Source organism: Macaca thibetana, chromosome 3 (genome assembly GCF_024542745.1).
Source record: "Macaca thibetana thibetana isolate TM-01 chromosome 3, ASM2454274v1, whole genome shotgun sequence".
In the NCBI taxonomy this organism is placed as follows: Eukaryota; Metazoa; Chordata; class Mammalia; order Primates; family Cercopithecidae; genus Macaca; species Macaca thibetana.
Window position 1 is genome coordinate 155,163,592 of NC_065580.1, and position 17,190 is coordinate 155,180,781.

At 49.7% G+C, this 17,190-nt stretch overlaps 1 protein-coding gene across 2 annotated transcripts in view; it reads left to right on the forward strand.

Moving 5' to 3' along the window:
* The window catches only part of C2CD2 (C2 calcium dependent domain containing 2), a 69,621-nt gene extending 54,822 nt beyond the window's left edge, over positions 1-14,799 (forward strand). For both annotated transcript variants that reach the window (XM_050785689.1, XM_050785690.1), the window contains exons 13-14: positions 747-1,056; positions 10,729-14,799. In XM_050785689.1, coding sequence (XP_050641646.1) covers positions 747-1,056; positions 10,729-10,949 — 531 coding nt within the window. In that variant the 3' untranslated portion in view covers positions 10,950-14,799. The remainder of the gene's footprint in view (positions 1-746; positions 1,057-10,728) is intronic.
* The last annotated feature ends 2,391 nt before the right edge of the window (positions 14,800-17,190 follow it).

A 17,190-nucleotide genomic window follows, 5' to 3' on the forward strand; every position in this document is an offset into this window, starting at 1 on the left:
GGGACTACAGGTGACCACCACCACGCCCGGCTAATTTTTTGTATTTATTTTAGTAGAGATGGGGAAATTATCTAATCTTGAGTCAGTGGGCTCTTCCACAGGCCAGCACTTAAGTCTGAACTGCACATTATCCCTAAGCAAACGCCTGTGTCACTGCCACCCACACCAAGGACAGCATGACTGGCCCTCAGGGAGCCCCCGTGCCCTCCTTCCCAAACTTTCCCCCTCCAAGGAAGCGCTATCCCGACTCTCAGAGGTTAATTTAGTGCTTAAATATTTTTACACAAAATATAATCTTTAAGAGGCTGCGCCAGTGAATTTCTGCTTGCAGGTAACATAAACGTGTGGAGGAACAAAGACAACTAAACCCGAAACACCCACAGCCACTTCCTTTGTGCTATCATGGACTCTGAAGGACGGGCTCTCTTGCATCTCATTTCTGCGGCTTGTCACAAATGCTCCCACCGCTAGGCCCATCTGCGGGAGGAAGGGGGTTAACCTCTGAGCCCCGGGGGCCACCTCCCAGCTGCCTAGGGACCCTGAGCCCCGGCTGTAAGGGAGACCTTTTTTAGCCCAAGCATGAGCAACAGCCGTGATGTATGAGCACCTTCTCCGAGGCCTGCTACTGCATCTTCTGAGACTTTGAAATCAACTGTTAGAATGTTTTGGAGAGTGCTTTTCAGGTCTTTTCGAACCCTCTCTTCCTTTCACGTAACCCTTGTCATCTTCCCCACCGCCCCTGACAGACCTCACTATCTCAGGACCACGATGCTGCCCTGATGCAGGGCTACATGGCCTCTGTGGACAGCACCCACCAGGAGGATGCCCCATCCCATCCGGAGGTGGCCGCAGCCTCTGCCCTACCGGAGGAAGCTGAGTCAGCCCAGGCATCCCTTGCCCCCAAGCCCCAGGAGGATGAGCTAGACTCCTGGGACTTGGAGAAGGAGCCCCAGGCCGTGGCATGGAGCAGCCAGGCCCTGCTGGACCCCGACGGTGATGAGCTATCAGAGAGCTCCGTGAGTGTCTCGGAGCCGGGCGCTGCCAAAAAGCATAAAGGTACCTGCTCCCGAGCCCCCAACCCCAGGCCCCCCACTTGGAGGCTTTGTGCTCATGCTGGCTTCCAAGCTGAAGTCGTCTGCTTTCGTTCCCTTTGTCCCCTACAAGCTCCCTCTGGACCTCACCCCCTGCCCCTCCAGAAACGCCCTGTGCTGACTGTTTGAACCCATGGGGGGCATCTGCAGGTCCTTCTGTGTGAGGGTTGGCGTCATCTCTGCATTTGGGGCCAGTGTGTGTCCATGCATAGAGGCCCCTTCCTCAGTCCAGGCTTGCTCCACCTGGCTTCCCGAGGGGTTACCAAGAGCCCTACACGATGATGGGCCACAGAGACTCAGAGCAAAGCCAGGCAGAGCCTGGGGCTCCTTCCACTGCCGATACGGGCATCTTTGCTCCTTTATGCCTCTCAGAGTCTCCCTGCACCTCCAACAAAACCAGACCTCACCACCTGACCCGAGGAGGCTCTATGGGGAGAGGAGCTCCTGGGAATAATGAATTGATTAACTTAATATGTGGGTGGCGAGGAGGTGATCGTTTCATTAGTACTGATTGTTTCCGTCAGCCCTGAGTTTCAGTGCTTTAAAACTATAAATTCCTTAGGCGTGTGCAGATTTGCCGAGACAGTGCCTTGGCATGAGTAACCTGAATGTATTTGCTAAGGGCATGTAGTCTAGGGGCTTGGGGTCGGTTCCAGATGTGAGACTCACCGAGCCTCAGCATCCTCCTCCATAAGATGAGGAGCATGGCCGCTGCCTGTGCCCACCTGACTCCACCATTTGGGGGACAAAAGGACATCTCGGTGCAGAAGACAGGACTGGGGGCAAGGCAGGCCAAGCTGTGAGCTCAGGTGAAACTCAGCATCAACTCCTGGCTCTGGCTCTTGTGTGGGGCTCCAAGGCTTTCAGCAGAAATCTCAGGATGTCCTAAGACTGTCTGTGTCGGGAAATTGCAGGGGCTCCTTGGGGGAGCTTTGTTAAGCGCTGCCGTCGCTGCCTCTTGTCCTCTGTTCTTGATGCCATAGACCAGTGATTCTCAAGCCCAGCACTTTTTCCCCCAGGGAATATGGCAGTGCTGGAGACACTTTAGTTGTCACAGCTGGGAGTCTGGGGTGCAACCGGCATCTAGTGAATAGAGGCCAGGGATGCCATTCAGTGCCCTGCCGTGCACAGGACACGCCCCCACAAGGCAGCCTCACAGTGCAGCACGCTCTGGTCCCAAATGTCCCTGGTGCCAAAGCTGACAGCCTGTCGTGGGCTGGACTGTCCTTAAGTCTGTCCTCATCCCCTCTCTCCCTGTCTTTGCTTCGTGTCCCTCAGCGATGGCATGGTGGCCGCCCCCTCCTATGCCCCCGTCCTTACCAGTGCAGAGTCGGGATAGGTGCTGGGGGGAAATGGAAAGTTAGAAGAGGAAAGGGAGAAGGAGGAAATTCCTGGATAAGATTTCAGACCCCTTGGATCTGTTTGCCCACTGCCTGGCCTTGGGGCGCTTTATGCGCGGACCCCCCTCCACAGAGCTCCTGAGGGCTGTAAGCTGCACACTGACCTCTGCGGTCCTGTGCTCCTGTTAAGAGGCCTTGGCTTGGGTTACGTCAAAGGTGACCTGGTCACCTGACACACACCTGTGGCCTATTCTTTGTCTTGGAGACGGTGAGTGCTGGGTGAGGCGGGACAAACATGGGCGCATGGTGGGGTAGCTGTTCCTCTCCCTTCCCTAACTCAATGACCCGTTTCCTCTTGTCCTGGCAGAACCCAACCCCCCGTCCGCCCTCCTCATTCGTTCTGAAATGCCAAGCCTCGCTCACCCTGTTCATGCAAAGATCTGTGTTCCTCCATCCGGTCCCTCCTGCTTCTCTGTCTGGTTTCCCTTCGGGAGAGTCTTTCCCTGGGTTTCCATCCTTGCTGTGCCACCCACCCTGCTCCTCTCCCTTCACGGGTCAGGTGGATGAGGGGCCACCCTTTGGGGACTGGGTGTCGGGCAGGTGTGCTGGGGGCTGGTGCTGGCCACCTACAGCACAGGCTCAGAACTCCCCGGAGGCTCGGCAGTTGGGAATGCAGCAGAGAGGCTCAGCCGTGCCGTGCGTTTCACTCCTGTGGCCCTACCGCGTTGACCCCAGGGTTTTGAACAGGACATATTTGGCAGCAGTTTTAAATGTTTCCTTCCAGTGTTTTTAAAGAGACTTGTAATTAGCATCTCTGTGAGATGTTGTCACAATCTGACACGATTCTGTGTTATGGGTGCCAAGTCATTTTCATTTTTTGACCAAACATTTTTCAAAACTGGTGATAGAGGGTGTCGTTTTTAAAAACTAAAGCTTGTTTTTTTTGTTTTTTGTTTTTTTTTTTTGGTTTAAGAACTACCTGTATCTTCTGTCCTGCTAAGGAGTCTATATTAGGTTTCTGAGAGTGCCTGTGTATTTAGAACCCTCCTGAGGTTCTGCTGGTTGGAAACCAGCCCACACAGGAAATGTATTCCCCAAATTTTGGTTTACTTTTAGTTTAAAAAAAGATCAATGAAGTTGGCCACCGTTGTAGATAGATTCAGCACCACTGAACTGTGTAGGTAGAAATGGTTAAGAAGGTATATTATGGGTGTGTTACCACAAGTAAGAACAAAAGTTTCAAGGGAGGTTTTGGGAAAAAAACTTTAACAGTAAGGAACCTTGCCAAATATCCTGCACAGCGGCGTCCCGTGTGCGTGTGGTGTCTGTAGATGGCTCAGAACCCTTACCCACGTCCACTCTGATGTTGCTCTTGCATAATTCTTTCTGCTTCTTACTTCTCTTCATCTCATGCTCATTCCCTTTAACTTAAGAGGATCACTATGCCAACCAGAATTAATTGCCTGCACAGTAAGTTATTTTTGTCTTATTTTTTTCAATTACACGTAGCCATCCTAGGAGTGCAGCCTGTAGCTCAGCAGCCAGCCGACCTGCCTGCCTCGTGTTCCCTCCCATCTCCGCCTTTCCCCTCCTAGGTTGCTAGTTCCCCGTGTTCCTCCTGAAACTGCTCTGGCTGAGGTTGTACAGTGCCTATCGGGTGAGGGTGCTCGCTCTGGTACCTGATGTGACCGGGCGACCTCTCTGTGACACCCACAGGAAGAGGCTGATTCCCTTTTTCGTCCTCCAGAGCTAAAAAGTAGTCACTTCTATCCATGGACCATCTGTTGTTCCAGTTGAAATCTGATGCTGTTCTTGGGAAGCCAAAGACAATTTTTTTTTTTCTTCTGGTCATTGTTTTTCCCTTCTGCTGGGTTTTAAGACAGATCCTTCAATTAACTATATCTGTTAGACTCTGTAAGAGACAAATAGGAATAAATTTGGAAATATTTATGACATTAGAGCTATAATTTAGATGATGTTTAAATTCTTTCATGTATTTGTTTATACTTCAGCCTTCTTGTGATTTGTTTTTTAAACTTTGTTAGAACCAGGGAAGGACTTTTACTCTTCTCCCTGTCTCCCATTTAAAATCTTGGTTACTTGCCTCAAATTTCACATAACCCCCCCCCCCAGATTATCTTCAGGAATCTTGAAGCTTGTGGGTGAGGTCTAAATCTTGCTTCTTGCTGTTGGCGTAGAGAAGGTAGCCTAGAGTCAAGTAGTCAGGCTTCCTGAAATCAACATGGCACTGGCTATTCTTGCCTGTGGCGTGAACTTCACTATCAGCAAAGGGCAACAGTTTCTGCAGGCTCAAAGTCAAGCAGATGATGTGCTTGGTCCAGATCATCCAGATGGTCTGATTATCCAGACCATCAGTTCCTGGATCAGTCAGGGTCCTCCAGAGCAGCAGAACCCATAGGTTACATATTTAAGGAACTGACTCATGAGATTGACAGGTCTGAAATCTGCAGGGCAGGCGGCAGGCCACAGACCCCGGCAAGAGCTGATGCTTTAGTCTTGAGGCAGAATTTCTTCCTCCCTGGAAAACCAGTGTTTGCGCTTAGGGCCTTCAGCTGATTGGACGAGGCCTACCCACATTCTCCAGGATACTCTCCTTTCCTTAAAGTCCACTGGCTGGGGTTGTTAACCACATCTACACAATGCCTTCCCAGCCGCATCTCAGTTCATGTTCTGTTGAATCTCTGGGTGCTGCGGCCAGGTTGACACAGCGACACCTCACAGGCTTGCTTATCGAGGTGGGCAGACTGGTACATTCCATACGGGGTTACTGCCCAATAGACAAGAGCGTGCTCCAGTCTCAGCCCCGTCCCTCGCAACCACCGTGGGGCGGCTATTTAGTGTGCACTGGCAAATCCGGGGCCGTGTTCTCCCTGCATCGTTTACCCGAAAGGTGACAGTGAACAATCTGCTTCCAAGTCGAGACAGGCTTTCCCATTGCTATGGAGAAAGGGAATGGAATGGCCTCCGTCCGTGTGGTGGTCCTTCATGGCTGACGATGAGTCTGCCTGAGATGAGTCTGCGTGGCTGGAATCCTCTCCCGCCCCCTGCATGCCTCTCTGGAGATGCAACTCGTTCTGGGAATCCTGCCCAAGTCCTTGCTGGATTAGGGGGCTTTGCTCCGTGAGACCCCAAGGGCTTTGATGTATCCACACTCTCCGGAGTCTCCTCCCCAGGGGCCACAGACTTGCCCATTTTTCCAGACACCTGGCTGGCCACTTCTCAGATGCCGTCCTTAGCAGCACGGAAGAGCAGGGCCTGGGAACATGAACTTCAGAGCCAGAAAGCCCAGTGTTACACACCCGCCCCATTAGTGTGCGACCCAAAGACAGCCACCTCTCCAAACCTTAGCATCCTCATGTGTCCCTACAGAGTCTAGCAGACATAAATAGCTAATTAAGGAATCTATCTTAAAATCCCATAGGTAGGAAAACAGTGACCAAAAGCAACCCTAAAAATGGTAGGGATCAGGCCTCCTTCCTCAGAGGCGGCTGGGGGATATCATTGAGGGTCCAGTCTACAGAACTGCAAACCTCAGTCCCTACCCGCACATGACCATCCCCTGTATGAGAAGTTGATGCCATCCCCCTAGAAGCTGTGACAAATTATCAGGTTAGGGGAAAGTGCAAGTCACACAAACGATTTCAGGAAGATTTGCACATGGGCACATATGACCATAATCTGGTTTCTGGCATTGATGTTGAACTATGAAATTCAACAAAACAGGCCAGGAGCGGTGGCTCACACCTGTAATCCCAGCACTTTGGGAGGCCAAGGCGGGTGGATCATGAGGTCAGGAGTTCGAGACCAGCCTGGCCAACATGGAGAAACCCCGTCTCTAGTAAAAATACAAACTTAGCCGGGCGTGGTGGCTCGCACCTGTAATCCCAGCTACTCGGGAGGCTGAGGCAGAAGAGTCACTTGAGCTTGGGAGGTGGAGGTTGCAGTGAGCTGAGATCACGCCACTGCACTCCAGCCTGGGCAACAGAGCGAGACTCCGTCTCAAGAAAAAGAAATTTAACAAAACAGCAGACATGCTCTGGAGAGCGTGAGTGAAGATGGAATAACAGAAAATAACCTTGTTACCAGCCCCTCGGGGTGGGGTGTGGCCCATGGAAGAGGCGTAGGGCTCCCTGGGGCGGGGATCTGCTGCCAAAACAAGTTAGTCCCTCAGGGTCCGGACAGACAACGGACTGGAGCCAGTAGTGAGGTTAAAACAAACACGCCGTGCCAATCTTTCTTGTCTACCATCTTTTTACATGCAGGCTGCAATCCTTGCTATTTCATCTTAATATGCCAAGAATTAGAATTTTAAGGAGTTTTTATTTTTATTATTTTATTTTATTTTATTTAGAGACAGGGTCTTGTTCTGTCACCCAGACTGGAGTGCAGTGGCAAGATCATAGCTCATTGCAGTCTCAAATTCTTGTGCTCAAGTAAAACACCTGCCTCAGCCTCCCAGGTTTAGGCACTTGTAGTTCGATTTCCCTTGCATAACTTAAAGTAACTGCTTGAAAATGTGCATATCCCATTTTATTTTTGTTTTTTTTAAAGTTTAATTTTTTTATTTTTATTTTTTAAATGGAGATGGGGTCTTGTTATGTCGCCTAGGCTAGTCTCCAATTTCCTGGGCTCAGGGGATTCTCCAAACCTCAGACTCCAAAAGTGCTGGGATTACAGGGCTGAGCCACCGCGCCCGGCTCCTATTCCTGTTCTGAGGTCTTTTGAACACAGCCGTGCCTTGCCTGTCTGCACACCCCACTTCCCTCTTAACCTGGGCACACCGCGCGTCTCTGGCGTGGCGTGGGGCCCTGCGGGTGGGCTGCATCAGCTTCTCCCCACACAGCCCTGTGGTCTGCAGGCCCCCAGAGTGAAGCGTGAAGGAGCATGAGCAGCGGCACACAGGAGAGCAGGTACGGTGCCCGTGTCCTTGGCCCTGGCCCTGTCCCTGCGTTGTCCACTGTGGCCTCCAGGTGCTCTAAGCACTAGTGGCATTTTGGCCAGACCTGGGCTAGCAGTGGGCAACCCCAGCTGCATGTTTGAAAGACCTGGGATCTTTTGAAAAATGCTCATGCCCGGTGTCCCCAGACCCCATCGTGCCAGATTCTCCAGGAAGGGCCTGCACGCCTGTAGTCCTTAGAGCCCGGCTGATTCGAGGGCTTGGGGCTGAGGACACTGCTCCACTGTCCTCTCCGCTCCCCCACTCCTCCAGGTGTCTGCCTGGGTTCTGAGGACTGAACAGGAAGACATGGCGGGCGTTCCTGGATCCTTAAGCCAAATGTACCCCCTCTCCTCCCAGGGCTGTATCAAAGTACCACAAACTGGGTGTTTTCAACACCAGGAGCACCGATTCTCTCCCTGTTCTGGAGGCTGGAAGTCTGAGCTGCTGGTGCTAGCAGGGCCACCCCTTCTGAGGCCCTGTGGGAAAGCCTGCTCCCGCCTCTCCAGCTCCTGACAGCTGCTGACAACCTTTGGCGCTCCTTGGCTTGTAGAAGCATCGCCCTGTGCCCCGCTTTCATCTTCCTGTGGCGTCCTTCCTGTGACCCTTCACAATGTCTTCCCCTGTGTGTCTGTCTCTGTTTCTGAGTTCCCCCTTTTGATAAGGACAGCAGGCATATTGGATCACGGGCCACCCTGATGATCTAATTTTAAATTGATGACTTCTGCCAAGACCCCGTCTCCAAATAAGGTCACATTCTGTGAAGTACTGGGGGTTAGGACTGTAACATATGAATTTGGGTGGGGGTGGGGGAGCCAAGTTCAGCCCATCACAGTGTCCCTGCTCATACCTCAGGCCTGGCTCCAGACCCCAGGCCAGCTTCAGTGCAGGGATGCCTATGAAATGGACTTTGGAGATGGAGCAGGAAGGAACCTCTCACTGCTGGGGGTTCTGAGACCGTGGGTCTGTGGTTGACCCGGGGGATGGGTTGGTGTTCCTCCTCCTAGGCCCCCATTCCCCCTGGGAAGTGAAGGGGGTGATGTTGGAGCAGTCCAGGTGAAGCTGTTGGATCCACCCTTTCCTCTCCCCCGTTCCACCTGAGAGCCCATGTCCATAGGCCCTTCAGGGCCTCCAAGGTCAGCCTAAAGCAGAGCTTCAAGGCAGGTGCCTACAGATCAGAAATACCATGAGGGTCCCCCTCATCCCCCAACCTCAGGTCACCTGGTGGTCTCAGAGCCCCCTGACAGCTGGGGGTTCCTCTGCCTGGGAGCCCCTATCACCATGCCCCGGGCATTTCCCCAGCAGGTGCCCTCTGATGCAAAGGCAGTTAGCCACATTGGCACCACTGCATCTGCCCCACTGGGCAAACTCCAAAGCCATGTCCAGTTGGGGGTCATTATCCAGCCGTCAGAACACTCCCTACTGATGGCTGGTTTTTCACGACGTGCTGCATTTTTCAGGGACGTGAATCACTCCAGGAACTGACACTGATGTCCCACAGGTGTACCATTAGGCCTGCGGACAACGGGGACATCATTTACACGTTGATACTATTTACTCTCCTTTTTCATTCCTTTTCCAGCAGTCCCTGAAACCCCTGCACACAGGCTCCTAACTTTAGATCACTGTAAAAAAATGTCCAAATGATACATCAGAAGAAGTGATTTGGTTGTATTAAGAGAGTCAAGTTTTTTAAAAATTATGGCCGCTTTGATCAAATTAAATTCAGTCCATTGCGGCCCTTCATCTTCTCAGTTTCTGTCCTGTATGTAACCTGGGCAGAGCAGATGGGACACAGTAGTTCGTGCTTAAAGTCAGGCTCAGGGGCACACGCTTCTTTCCCCATAGCAGGCTTTGATTATACAAAGATTCATAGGCAGGTCTAGGTCAGGTTTCTCCGACTGCCCTCAGATGCCACAATTGTTGGTGTGCATTTCATTTAGAAGAGGGAATTGATATTCTTCATCCCCTTCTTTAACCTCCTCAACGTGAGTGGCGATTTGCATATGTCATGGCTATTGAGATGTTTATTGGATATGCCTATCACAAAGGGAATAAATTATCACATTAAGAATAAAGCTCCTCTTCATGATGATCAGACCTGTCTTCTTTCAAAGTCATTACCACCTACATGCAAGTGGTAATGAATTTCACAGGCTGGACTGAAATGCTTACTCCCTCAACCTTGCCAGCCTTGGTTAATAAGATGTTAAACTAATTTGTGAAAAAGCAAATTAGTGGGCTCTTGCACCCTCTACATTAGCTCATACTTGATCTTTAAGGAATCATTGCTGTTGAAATTATTGTTGCTGCTGCTGCTGCTAATTTTTTTCTATTCCATATTCTACTACTTGATGGATAGCTATATCCAGATAAATATCTGTATATAGAGATCTGTATCTATCTGTAAACAGATAGATCAAACGACACAAAATTGAGGTTTTGTAGGCCAAATATGCCCAAGTGACAAACTTCAGATGGCATGGCCTAATAGATATGATAGGATCTGGAATTATTTTTTAATAAAATCTTATTCCCAAAAAAGCAACTATTATTTAACATTCCTAAGAAAGTGAATACCATTGTTCTCAGGGTCTTAATTGGGTTTTATGAGTGTAATGATCCTTTCTGGGGCACAGTACTTCTTTGCCCCTACACCTTTCTTAATGAGGGGAAGTGGGTGGCACAGAAGGGACCCAGGTGTCCTTGGTGTCCCAACCGAGGCAACAGCTGTCTGCCTCCATTTGGTCTGATAGAAAATCAGGGATATAAGCCAGGTGTGATGACTCATGCCTGTAATCCCAGCTCCCAGCGCTTTGGGAGGCTGAGGGTCGTGAATCACCTGAGGTCTAACCAACATGGTGAAACCGTCTCTACTAGAAATACAAAAAATTAGCTAGGCGTGGTGGTGCGCACCTGTAATCCCAGCCATTTGGGAGGCTGAGGCAGGAGAATCGCTTGAACCTGGAGGTAGAGGTTGCAGTGAGCCAAGATCGCACACACCATTGCACTCCAGCCTGGGTGACAGACAGCAAGACTCCATCCCCAAAAAACATCAGGAATATAAATACCATCCTTGGAAAGGGATACCAAGCGATAGTCCAGGCTTACTGCTTCTACTGTTATAATCTCCTTTCCATTTCATCTTGAAAAATCTCGTTTTGTACAAGCCAGATTCCAGTTGTTTTTTTCTCATGCAGATAGTGACAGCACATTGAAGTAGTAAACCTGCCCTTTGTTAGAGGCATTTGAGCCTCCTTTTCCCTTTGTCCCATTGGAGCAGTCATTCAGCCCCTCATTCCCCGCCCACTTGACCAGCCCCTGTGCTTCCCTCTTCCAGGAGGAATTCTAAGGAAAGGGGCAAAGCTGTTCTTCCGCCGGCGGCATCAACAGAAAGACCCGGGCATGAGTCAGTCACACAATGACCTTGTGTTCCTGGAGCAGCCAGAGGGTTCCCGGAGGAAAGGCGTCACCCTCACCAGGATCCTGAACAAGAAGCTGCTCTCCAGGCACAGAAACAAGAACACCATGAACGGTGCCCCCGTGGAGCCCTGCACATAGGGCCTGAGGTCATCACCTCCAAGCCAGAAGACGTGCATCCGCGTTAACTACCCTCACCAGGACGCAGCCAGTGTGCCCGCCTGATGTCCAGATGCCCCGCTTGTCTTGCTGGGTTTCTTCCAACCATCTAGTCTTTTAAAGGGAAAACAAAATCTGAGTCTCCAGCCAGGAGGTTCCCTCAAGAGAGGATAAAAAGCCCAACTCGCCACCAGATGCCAAATGAGACTTGACAGCCGCAGAGCATGGGCTGTGCTCAAAGCTAAGAGTTAGGGTTCAATATTAGAAGGAGATTAACATTATAAGTGAAATAATGTACTCTAATGGATTGTGGAGGGCAGGTGTGAGGGACTCAGTTTACCTATTCTACACTAACAAGTATTTTTGGTCCATGCCTGGACCATGTCACAAAAAGGAGGTGCCCCCCTGTGCTGTCACTGTGAATGGAAAGGGTGGGTCACCTCTCCTCATCTGCTGCTTGGAATAAAAAATGCAGCTGGCCCTGAGTACAGGGAAGTGGAACATAGACAGGATGTGGATAAATAAATTTTGGTAGGAATGGAGACGCTATGACAGATGTAGGAAGTCATCTACCTTTGATATTAGCCATAGAACTTGAACACTAACTATATCCTATGCATAGTTTGCAGAACACTTTTCTAAGTTTACTTTGAGCCTACTTGCAAGTGGAAGATACATATATTCTCACATGGTTTTTACATTTTTCTCTATCGTGTTAAAAGCTCTAATAATACTAGTGGAGAAGTTGACATCCAAGTTTTTTTTCTCCCGCCTGTCATACTTGCTAAACGAGCGCAGCAGGCCTGTCGGATGAAGTCAGGAGCCATACGTGACCGCTCGTACAAAACGGTAACCAAACACATACATGGATTTTGCCAAATGCTTCCAGTAGCCAAAACAAAGTCCTTTTAGGGCAGTGGAGGAAATTATTTTGTGTCTCAGGTGTCAGTCTTAGGAATGGAAGTTTAATAACAAATGGGCCAAACTTGCAGGAAATTCTTTCTATGAGCACTTCAGAATTTTGCTGTGAACAGTCCTCTTGGACACAGGTTGGGGTGCCCTTGTTTGGGTTTGTTTTGGTGGAAAACGTGATCACCTGGCACACCATTTGAATATCCCTAAGTATCATTCCAGTCGCTTTCCTCATCAGTTGCCTTTCTGTTTCAGTTCATTCACAGATTTCACTTTGGTCTGCCCTGAATGTGCCACTTCCCGTAGACATGCTGGTTAAAGAACAGTCATCATTGGGGTGAAGTGTTTTTGACAGTTTAATATGATTCACTTTTCTCCAAAGAGATGTAAAAGGCCATTATGAAAGCTTGACTTCTGTCATGGAGATGGAAATGGGCGAGATTCCTTCCGTAGGTTCTTTTGTTAATCCTTAAACATGAAATATTTTGGGGGTAATAGAGCCACTGGTGAGTAAAAACCTATATAAAAACCAAAATTTTAGGATTTTTTTCTTTTTTAGTGAAAACCTGTATAAAAACCAAAATTATGGAATTTTTTTCTTCTTTTTTAGGGGGAGAGATTAGAAAAGGACATTAGGAATTTCACTTTAGAATGCGCATTACAAATTTCTTAGGTGTTCCAGGAATTATCAAGTGACTTTAAAATGACTTTTTCAACCTGCTTTGTTTTTAAAAATTATATTCCAGTTTTAATCATTGTAAAAAAAGCACCTGGAGTTTCAAAATATGTGAATACTACCAAGTTTCTGTCCCCAAAGTCAGGCATCACTGCTAGTCTTTTGGGACAGATGGGACAGATGTTCACTTGAATGTTTTACTTGAAGTTTTACTGCTCTTGGCCATGTGGTAAAAAGAGCCTGAGACATGTAAGAATTCCCAGAGGATATTATGTGTCAGAATTTCGGACACTGATGCGAAGTTTTTAATTGTTCTTTTTTATTTGATTTTGGAATTCAGGTGTACTCTATTCAAGTGCGAGGAGATCAGAAGTTTTTTTTAATTTTTTTATTTAAAAAATGTTTTTTTCGAGACGGAGTTTCCCTCTGTTGCCCAGGCTGGAGTGCAGTGGCGGCTCACTGCAACCTCTGCCTTCTGGGTTCAAGCGATTCTCCTGCCTCAGCCTCCCAGGTAGCTGGGATTACAGGCGCCAGCCACCACGCCCAGCTAATTTATTTGTATTTAGTAGAGATGGAGTTTCACCACGTTGGTCAGGCTGGTCTCGAACTCCTGACCTCAGGTGATCCACCCACCTCGGCCTCCCAAAGTTCTGGGATTATAGGCATGAACCACCATGCCGGCCCCAGAATTTTGTATTAAGCCTTCTTGCTCTTAAAAAAAAAAAAATAGTTTTTAACTATTCCATTTCCAGATGAATCCCATGAGCACTGCTTACTGTTGAATACCTAGGTCTAGGGCTCTGCTTCCTGTAGACACACTCACGTTGTCTCCATCCAATGGCCTTTTCTGAAGTTACAGAAAACACCAATGTGGGAGGGAGTTTATGAAGCAAAGGCAAAGGAAACACATAGGCTGGCTTCAGGGTAGCACCGTGAGAAACGGCCTGTATTGATACTGTGAATGTTTCTTTCCCAAGCTATTTTGTACAGGTTTTTTTTTTCATGGTGTAGGGTATTTATGATAAAGTAAATGTTGTGAAGGTTAAAGATAAATTAAGATTATCCACCAAATGCTAAAAATACTGACGTGTAAATCACCTTGATCGTCTCACCTCTTCTACGAGCTTTTGCGGCTTGAGGGCTTTTGTTTTTGGCTTTTGTCTGGATGAAAGTTTTGCTGAGTGGTGTTTTAAAAGCGATTCCTCATGAACACTAAGATTAACTGTGTCTGTATCTCTGGAACTGGGTGCTCATGTTGGTTTTAATGAGCTTGCAACCCTTCCCCGTTTGCTTTGTTTAAGGAGGTACCTCTGTTCTTTGTGGAGGAGTGAAATGGAGCTTTCAGTGTGTGTGTGTGGTATGTGTGTCTGCACACAGGTGTGTGTTATTGTAGCAATAACAAAAGTAGCCGTCTTCTTGTTCCTGCTGAAAACTTGCTGTGAGAGTTTTGACAGAGCAATTTATTTTAATCAAGTTCCAAGTCTGGGTTCAAACCCAGCCCCGATCCCTTATGACCGAGGCCCACTCAGTGGCACCTTGGTGCCCATTTAGATTTTTGCTTGGGTTTTACTGGCCACCTCTATAGACAAGAGTTGCAAAGTTGCTTTGAGCAGAGAGGGAAAGATTAATCTACACTGCTGGCCACCGAAGGCCGGTGTTTCCTGGGTAATAATCTCACGGCTCTTGATCTGGAAACTTCAGAGTACAAATTGGTGGACGGTGGAAGTCAGGACATGGATCTCTGTCCGATGGAAAACAGACCTCGGGGCTGGCATCAACCCTGCTGCCAGGCCCTCTCCCCACTGCCCCAAACCGGCCCAGACACGATGACCAAAGCAGCCTGCACAGGGCAAGGCCCCTGCGGAATCCTGCAGAGCAAACTCAGGTTACCTTGGGTCCATGACTGTTTGCGTTGGAAACACAGTACACTGCCCCGTTCTCTCAGCAGCTGGGCAGTAGCGCACCATTCATCATTGAGGCTTGTCGTTTACCACTGTTATGTCCAAACTGCATTGTAAAAAGAGAAGAAAACGGCAGGTTTTCCAGGTCTGCGGAAGGGTTTGGCCTGACACTGGAGTGCGGTGATGAACTTACGTGACAATGATTGTATTCCTCGATAGCACTTTAAATGCCGAAGACGGTCCCGCACCAAGCCTGCGCACGGGCTTGGGTGGGTTCCTTTGGAGAAGATGTGGCTGGAACACAAACAATCTTTGAAGAAATAAATGTGCACACAGAACACTACACGCTGAGTTGTTTTTCCTGAGTCCTGTTCTGTCTTAGAAGTCCCAGGGGTCTTCTCTGAGCATCCCTTTCATCAGGTCACTGCAAGTGACCAACCATCACAGCCAATTAACGTAGAAGAAGAGGCAGGCTGGGCGCGGTGGCTCGTGCCTGTAAATCCCAGCACTTTGGGAGGCTGAGGCAAGGGATCACTTGAGGTTGGGAGTTTGAGACCAGCCTGGCCAACATGGTGAAACCCCGTCTCTACTAAAAATACAAAAATTAGTGTTAGTGGTGGTGCATGCCTGTAGTCCCAGCTACTCGGGAGGCTGAGACAGGAGAATAACTTGAACCCAGGAGGCAGAGGTTGTAGTGAGCCAAGATCGTGCCGTCACATCACTGCACTCCAGCCTGGGCAACAGAGCAAGACTCCGTCTCAAAATAAATAAATAAATGAAAATTTTAAAATAAAAGTAAAAGAAGAGGTGGACATTGCCTTGCGCTCGCTTAGTCCTTGCTTCGTTCTTTGCAAAGGACTTTCCTAACGTGCTTCTTACATGATTTTAAGCCGTTTAGCGTCCTTTCTAGGCCTGGGGCTAAAATCATTAACTATAGAAAGTATTTCCAGGGGGCCAGGTGGGTGGCTCACACCTGTAATCCCAGCACTTTAAGAGGCCGAGGTGGGAGGATCATCTGAAGTCAGGAGTTCGAGACCAACCTGGCCAATGTGGTGAAACCCCATCTCTACTAAAAATACAAAAACTAGCTGGGCTTGGTGGCACTCACCTGTAATCCCAGCTACTCGGGAGGCTGAGGCAGGAGAATTGCTTGAACCTGGGAGGCGGAGGTTGCAGTGAGCCAAGATTGCACCATTGCACTCCAGCCTGGGCGACAGAGTGAGACTCTGTCTCAAAAGAAAAAAAAAAATTCCAGTGACCCTGGGGTCAGGGTAACTGTGGATTCTACATGTCAGGGACTGTTGGCCTGGACTCCCCCAGCGGCAGAGCCCAGCATGCGGTGGCCTGAGGGTGACACACTTGGGAAGTGCCAACAGAGTGCTAAGGTCCGGCCGAGGGAGTGGAACGGGGGTGAAGCCCACACGAGGGTGTGTGTCAGGTGGTCCACCTGTGAAGGGCAGCTGTGTCCCCACGCCATCCACAGGGACCTTCTGAGGAGCTCTCTTCACCTGGCATCAGGGGACGCGCTCATCCATCCTTGGACTTTACTGTCCATTCCCCACCGCAGTGGGTGGCCCGGGCACATGCAGAGGGGGACGGGGTGACGGGTACCTGGCTCAGCCACAGGTGGAACGGTGTCTGCTCTTGCCTGGGGCTCATGGTGGTTCTGGGATGGAGGCGATGGAGTCGGGTCACAAACGTGTCCTGCGGGCCCCATGCAGGCATCTTGCCTCCTCTGTAGTCATCAGTGCCTGTGGTCTCCCTCAGTCTTCATTCCCCCTGTGGTGCCCAGACAGCAGAGCACGTGGAGAGCTGGTGTCCTGGAGGAAGCTACTGGACAGGCCCAGCCTCCTGCCCCCACACCGCCCACCCCTCCTCTCAGCTGTCCCGCCCACTCACTGATGCTTCCCAGCTGGGTTCCAGGTCGTCCGCTCCATTTCCTGGGCACCGCAAGGTGGTGATGGCAATGCCTCTTGTTTGGAGTTAGAAGTGGTTCAGAACCCAGTGATGGAACTGTTGCTTCCTCTCTGTGGCCAGTGGGACCCACTTTGTGCTGATCCTCCAGGAGGAGGCTGGACGGAGTTGCTGGAGGCCAAGCTTGTCCTAATTTGTCAACTTTCCTAAGCTGATCACCTCCAGGTGAGCCCTGTGTTCTTGCGAATGCGTCTCCACTGCCCAGATTAATTCAACTCAACCACCCTCGGTCATTCTGGGTGCGCATCCTCGTGCCCAGCAGTTCACACTCTTCGAATGGTCTAACCCAACTCAAGCCCTGCCTTCCCCACGAAGGAGCTTCTCTGCAGGCTGTGGAATTGGCGTGCTTACAGCAGCGTGGTTCAGGCCTCCAGCTCTCAGGCTTTGCTGTCCTGCATTGCTCTCATTTCCTATATCCCCCGGGGCTTCGTATAGTCACTGCCCACCTAGCAGAGCAAGGACAAAGGTCAGCTGATGACCCTTACGTGACCACAGACAGCAGGTTTGTTTCTACCCACCTCACACCCCTTCACCCAGGACCCGGTGCTGGTGGCAGAGCAGGACACTGGAGGGGATGACCACATGCTGTTTTGACCTTAGCACCCCTACAAAGCCAGGGTGATGTGTGTATATGTCAATAAAGTTTATTTTTAAAATGCAGATCACTCACCAAAGGGGCTAGACACTAGGATGGCTGACATAGCACAGTGATCCCCCTAGAGAGAAAGCTGCTGAGGCTGGACCCTCCTCCCAGTGATGA